General features: G+C 49.0%; 1 protein-coding gene across 1 annotated transcript; it reads left to right on the top strand.

Moving 5' to 3' along the window:
• Window positions 1-536: 536 nt before the first annotated feature.
• LOC135566463 (skin secretory protein xP2-like) lies at window positions 537-5,077 on the top strand (the record flags this gene model as incomplete). Its single annotated transcript, XM_065014168.1, has 2 exons — window positions 537-1,665; window positions 4,960-5,077. Coding segments are annotated over exons 1-2 (1,013 nt in total), but the record flags the coding sequence as incomplete, so codon positions are not given.
• Between the last annotated feature and the right edge of the window lie 1,843 nt (window positions 5,078-6,920).

Genomic DNA, 6,920 nt, shown 5'->3' with positions numbered 1-6,920 from the left:
GGATTGGGTTAGCAGGAGTTACTAAGGAATGTTTTAGGTGTTACCGTGGCAGTAGATCATGGATTGGGTTAGCAGGAGTCACTATGGAATGTTTTAGGTGTTACCGTGGCAGTAGATCGGGTTAGCAGGAGTTACTATGGAATGTTTTAGGTGTTACCGTGGCAATAGATCATGGATTGGGTTAGCAGGAGTTACTATGGAATGTTTTAGGTGTTACCGTGGCAATAGATCATGGATTGTGGGTTAGCAGGAGTTACTATGGAATGTTTTAGGTGTTACCGTGGCAGTAGATCATGGATTGGGTTAGCAGGAGTTACTATGGAATGTTTTAGGTCTTACCGTGGCAGTAGATCGGGTTAGCAGGAGTTACTATGGAATGTTTTAGGTGTTACCGTGGCAGTAGATCGGGTTAGCAGGAGTTACTATGGAATGTTTTAGGTGTTACCGTGGCAGTAGATCGGGTTAGCAGGAGTTACTATGGAATGTTTTAGGTGTTACCGTGGCAGTAGATCGGGTTAGCAGGAGTTACTATGGAATGTTTTAGGTGTTACCGTGGCTAGATTCAGGTTCATGACAACACAGACACACCAAGGTCATAACTTCCAGGCATTCAAGCCTATCAGATCCTTCATTAGTTCAACTTAACCAATGTTTGGAATTCAATAAAGTGAGGAAACGTTTTGCTGTGATCTTCTATCAGGAACGTTCCAGGTGGATCTGGTGTCAGATGTCAGGTTAAACCTAGAAATACATTTCTTTCATGAACCTCCATGTTTCTCTGTGTTTTTATTCCAGTTGTCAGGAATGGTCACATCTCGGAGGACACGGAGACCATCGCTGACCAGATGCAACTTCCTGTCCAGAGTGCCCTGACTGATGACTCTGAGGAACCCGTCATCATGGCCTCAGAGGCCCTGGAGACCATGGGGTCTGGATGGGAGGAGGACCAGGTCCTGGAGATGCTGGCTGCAGCCGAGCCAGAGGTTCCCCCTGAAGCCCCTGCTGAGGCTGCAGCTGTAGAAGCAGAGGTCCCTTCAGAGGCTGTGGTCTTAGTGGAGGTGGCGGCCCCTGTTGAGGCTGTCGTGGTTGAGGCCGCTCCTGTGGCAGAGGCTCCTGCTGAGACAGTGGTGTCTGAGGAGGCCCCTGTTGTTGAAACTGGAGCTGCAGTGGAGGTGGCTACCCTGGTCGAGGCAGCTGCACCTGTGGAAGCTGCTGCCCCAGTCGAGGTGGCTGAAACTGTCCCAGAGGCAGCTCCAGCCCCGACAGAGGAGACCCCTGCTCCAGCCCCGACAGAGGAGACCCCAGCTCCAGCCCCGACAGAGGAGACCCCAGCTCCACCCCCGACAGAGGAGACCCCAGCCCCGACAGCGGAGACCCCAGCTCCAGCCCCAAAAGAGGAGACCAAAGATTCCCCAGCCCCTGTGGCCGCTGTCCCTGAGCCAGTAACCCCTGCTGCTGAGCCTGTGGCCGCTGTCCCAGAGGGGGCCCCCGCTGTGGAGGCCCCTGCACCCAGTGGCCCCATAACTGACCTTGTTGTTGCTGCTGAGCCTGCAGCAGAGCCAATAACCACCCCTGTGGCTGTGGAGGCCCCTGTAGCAGCCGTTGCCAATGAGCCTGTGGAGGCCCCTGTAGCAGCCGTTGCCAATGAGCCTGTGGAGGCCCCAGGTGAGGTGACAGCTCCAGCCCCAGAGCCTGCAGTAGAGACTCCTACCCCTGCTCCCGAAGCCGCCCCAGAGCTAACACCAGCCGCCCCCGCTCCTGCTCCCTCAGACGCCCTACCCCTGCCCCAGAGCTAACACCAGCCGCCCCTGCTCCTGTGGCCCCGCCTACTCCTGCCCCAGAGCTAACACCAGCCACCCCTCTGCGGCTCCGCCTACTCCTGCCCCAGAGCTAACACCAGCCACCCCTGCTCCTGTGGCCCCGCCTATTCCTGCTATCTCAATCCCAGAGATTGATGGTATGTACCCCTCTAACACTTCATCCTCACGGACACAATCACTCTACATATTTAAACCAGTCATCAAACGTCAACCCTGTCTTACTATGGTGTATTTACCAGGCTCGCAAATAGTTGCATTGCGATTCTTGTGTGGTCACATTTCACCTCCGTAACACAGCACCAACTGATTTGTACTGAGGGACAATTAAATGCCACAGAGCAAAATGGCTGCCATTTATTGTCCTGATTAGCCCCAGGGAGGTTATGATTGTTCTTCCAGCTCATAGATTCACTAAATTGATATGTTACCTAGAACACCGGTCTCTCCTGACCTAAATAAGGTGTGTCAGTCAGTCTGTTGTAGCCGGATCAGGCTTATCTGGAAAATGGTTGGTCCTCCCCTGCCCCAGGCACAAATAGCTGAGAAGAGCCTGTGAGCCTGTCTAGTGACTCGTAGTAAGTCATTAGGTAGATAATTCATGTTTATTCATGGCCCCTTGTCATGGAATAGTTGAGATTAGGTTATTATCCCACTGTTCTGGCCAAAGCATGTCAGAACCCCACCATAAATCTCTACAGTCACAATAGAATCTTCAATCATAGTAGAATCTTCGCAATCACAATAGAATTTTCACAATCACAATCTTCACAATCACAATAGAAACTTCACAATCACAATAGAATTTCCACAATAGAATCTACACAATCATGATAGAATCTTCACAATAGAATCTTCGCAATCACAATAGAATTTCCACAATAGAATCTTCACAATAGAATCTACACAATCATGATAGAATCTTCACAATAGTAAATTTCACAATCACAATAGAATCTACACAATCACAATAGAATCTACACAATCACAATAGAATTTTCACAAAATTATTCTGTGTTTAAATGAGGGTGAAGATAAGTCCAGCATGTCTGTTTGAGTTGGGAGATTTCCCCTGAGTCACAGAGGAAAAGCCATGCTCTGTTTCAGGGCTATGTTTAGCTATAGGTAACCCGTCTATGTAGTGCTGCCCAGAAAAATGTGATGAGCCCAAAGTTCTGTTACCTTATATCCACTACCAGGAAAACCACTGCTACTGTACAGCCCACTATGTGTAGGCCTACAGTCAGTTCCTATGGTTACGGGTACTGTACAGCCCACTATGTGTAGGCCTACAGTCAGTTCCTGTGGTTACAGGTACTGTACAGCCCACTATGTGTAGGCCTACAGTCAGTTCCTGTGGTTACGGGTACTGTACAGCCCACTATGTGTAGGTCTGCAGTCAGTTCCTGTGGTTACGGGTACTGTACAGCCCACTATGTGTAGGCCTACAGTCAGTTCCTGTGGTTACGGGTACTGTACAGCCCGCTATGTGTAGGCCTACAGTCAGTTCCTGTGGTTACGGGTACTGTACAGCCCACTATGTGTAGGTCTGCAGTCAGTTCCTGTGGTTACGGGTACTGTACAGCCCACTATGTGTAGGCCTACAGTCAGTTCCTGTGGTTATGGGTACTGTACAGCCCACTATGTGTAGGTCTACAGTCAGTTCCTGTGGTTACGGGTACTGTACAGCCCACTATGTGTAGGCCTACAGTCAGTTCCTGTGGTTACGGGTACTGTACAGCCCACTATGTGTAGGCCCACAGTCAGTTCCTGTGGTTACGGGTACTGTACAGCCCACTATGTGTAGGCCTACAGTCAGTTCCTGTGGTTACGGGTACTGTACAGCCCACTATGTGTAGGTCTAGTCAGTTCCTGTGGTTACGGGTACTGTACAGCCCACTATGTGTAGGCCCACAGTCAGTTCCTGTGGTTACAGGTACTGTACAGCCCACTATGTGTAGGTCTGCAGTCAGTTCCTGTGGTTATGGGTAGTGGTTCTCTCTCTCTCTCTACCTACCTACCAGACATGCAGAGTGAGTAGTAGAGCTCTCCAGTGGTTCCTAGTCTGTCTGTCTCTGTCACTACTTAACCAGACATGCAGACTGAGTAGTAGAGCTCTCCAGTGGTTCCTAGTCTGTCTGTCTCTGTCACTACTTAACCAGACATGCAGAGTGAGTAGTAGAGCTCTCCAGTGGTTCCTAGTCTGTCTGTCTCTGTCACTACTTAACCAGACATGCAGAGTGAGTAGTAGAGCTCTCCAGTGGTTCCTAGTCTGTCCGTCTGTCTGTCCGTCTGCCCCTCCACTCTCCAAACACAGAAAGAACAAACTGTCCCTTTTAGGCAGAGAGAGAGGACATGTGCTACTGTCAGGAGTTGCATAACTCTCTCTCTCTCTGTGGTGAATGCTGTTTGCATGGCTGGACACACACCCTATAACCAGGTTATTCACCAAGCCAGCTCTGCTGAACAAGATGATCTGGTAACAGAGAGGTTTGACTCTAGGGCTCTCTGCTACTATTCACCAAGATGATCTGGTAACAGAGAGAGGTTTGACTCTAGGGGCTCTCTGCTACTATTCACCAAGCCAGCTCTGCTGAACAAGATGATCTGGTAACAGAGAGGTTTGACTCTAGGGCTCTCTGCTACTATTCACCAAGCCAGCTCTGCTGAACAAGATGATCTGGTAACAGAGAGAGGTTTGACTCTAGGGCTCTCTGCTACTATTCACCAAGCCGGCTCTGCTGAACAAGATGATCTGGTAACAGAGAGAGGTTTGACTCTAGGGCTCTCTGCTACTATTCACCAAGCCGGCTCTGCTGAACAAGATATTCTGGTAACAGAGAGGTTTGACTCTAGGGCTCTCTGCTACTATTCACCAAGCCGGCTCTGCTGAACAAGATGATCTGGTAACAGAGAGAGGTTTGACTCTAGGGCTCTCTGCTACTATTCACCAAGCCGGCTCTGCTGAACAAGATATTCTGGTAACAGAGAGGTTTGACTCTAGGGGCTCTCTGCTACTATTCACCAAGCCAGCTCTGCTGAACAAGATGATCTGGTAACAGAGAGAGGTTTGACTCTAGGGCTCTCACACACACACACACGACCCGCCAGGCGTTGATTTCCTGTGTATTTTGTTTTCCAGGTGTTCCGGTGGTTGTGTCGGCGGTGGCACAGGAAGCAGCAGCCTTGGTGTTGGCTGGACTGGCTGGGAAGCAGAAAGACAGAAACAGAACTAAGAGAATCAAACTGAGAGGTCGCTGGTAAGACCCCTCCCCAGATGACCCAGACAGAACAGACACCCATTAGAAACATTGAACTATTCTCACAGATGATGACATGCCACTGGCAAAGTTCAATGTAAAACAACAACGTGAGTCTTTCATTGAATATAAATTATCTTGAATTTCCCCCAATTTCAAAGGACTTGATGATGTGTGTATATAAGAGCATACAAGCTTTTTAATGTCTATGAACAAGGAATCTAATTAACCTGATTATTGAATAATGTACTTATGTTACTTCGATAGTACATGTGTGTAACTAAATACACTCTGTTATGTTTGTGTCTTTCAGTGGCCTGGGAACACAACCTCTTTGGATAAACCCTCAGTTTTTACATTCAGAGACGATTTGTAGATAAGATGCACAACCCAAAGACCAGGAAGTTAAAAACACACACAGTCATCTGCCACAACGATGACAGACCAGGAAGTTAAAAACACACACACTCATCTACCACAACGATGACAGACCAGGAAGTTAAAAACACACACACACACACTCATCTACCACAACGATGACAGACCAGCTCAATACATATTCCTGTCAGGGTGTGTCCCAAATGGCACCTAATTCCCTGATGAGGGGATAGGGTGTCACCAAAGTGCCTTCCCATCCTGGAAATATGGATGGGTCACTTTTCTTCTTCTATTGGTAATAACACCTGGGCTTCCAACCATGTAGCATGGAGAAACCTGGGCTTCCAGCCATGTAACCTGGAGACACCTGGGCTTCCAACCATGTAACCTGAAGACACCTGGGCTTCCAACCATGTAGCCTGGAGACACCTGGGCTTCCAACCATGTAACCTGGAGACACCTGGGCTTCCAACCATGTAACCTGGAGACACCTGGGCTTCCAACCATGTAACCTGGAGACACCTGGGCTTCCAGCCATGTAACCTGGGCTTCCACCTGAACTCTCTGACTCCCAATTACCTGGAGCCACCTGGGCTTCCACCTGAACTTTCTGACTCCCAATTACCTGGAGCCACCTGGGCTTCCACCTGAACGTTTACTCCCAATTACCTGAAGCCACCTGGGCTTCCACCTGAACTCTCTGACTCCCAATTACCTGGAGCCACCTGGGCTTCCACCTGAACTTTCTGACTCCCAATTACCTGGAGCCACCTGGGCTTCCACCTGAACTTTCTGACTCCCAATTACCTGGAGCCACCTGGGCTTCCACCTGAACTTTCTGACTCCCAATTACCTGGAGCCACCTGGGCTTCCACCTGAACGTTTACTCCCAATTACCTGAAGCCACCTGGGCTTCCACCTGAACTTTCTGACTCCCAATTACCTGGAGCCACCTGGGCTTCCACCTGAACTTTCTGACTCCCAATTACCTGAAGCCAGCTGGGCTTCCAACTGAACACTGACTCTCTCTAACAGACAGCTGTGGTGAAGCCAAACGATGCACTACTTTAGCAACAAACTGTGAAGGTTCAGAGACAGACTACACGGTCACTTTAAGGTTGTCAATATGGAGTCAATGTTGTGTTGGAACAGTTTCTCGGTGGGAGAATGTTTCATAATAAATACTACTTGACTTTTACTAGCTAGACAAACAATCTAACAAACTGTTCTTCTGGACTAGACTGAACCCTGCTGATGTGGAACTCGATCTAACAAACTGTTCTTCTGGACTAGACTGAACCCTGCTGATGTGGAACTCGATCTAACAAACTGTTCTTCTGGACTAGACTGAACCCTGCTGATAGGGGAACTCGATCTAACAAACTGTTCTTCTGGACTAGACTGAACCCTGCTGATGTGGAACTCGATCTAACAAACTGTTCTTCTGGACTAGACTGAACCCTGC

Source organism: Oncorhynchus nerka, unplaced genomic scaffold (assembly GCF_034236695.1).
Source record: "Oncorhynchus nerka isolate Pitt River unplaced genomic scaffold, Oner_Uvic_2.0 unplaced_scaffold_4813, whole genome shotgun sequence".
NCBI lineage: Eukaryota > Metazoa > Chordata > Actinopteri > Salmoniformes > Salmonidae > Oncorhynchus > Oncorhynchus nerka.
Note: the sequence above shows the minus strand (reverse complement) of the source record. Positions and strands in the feature narration are given on the sequence as shown.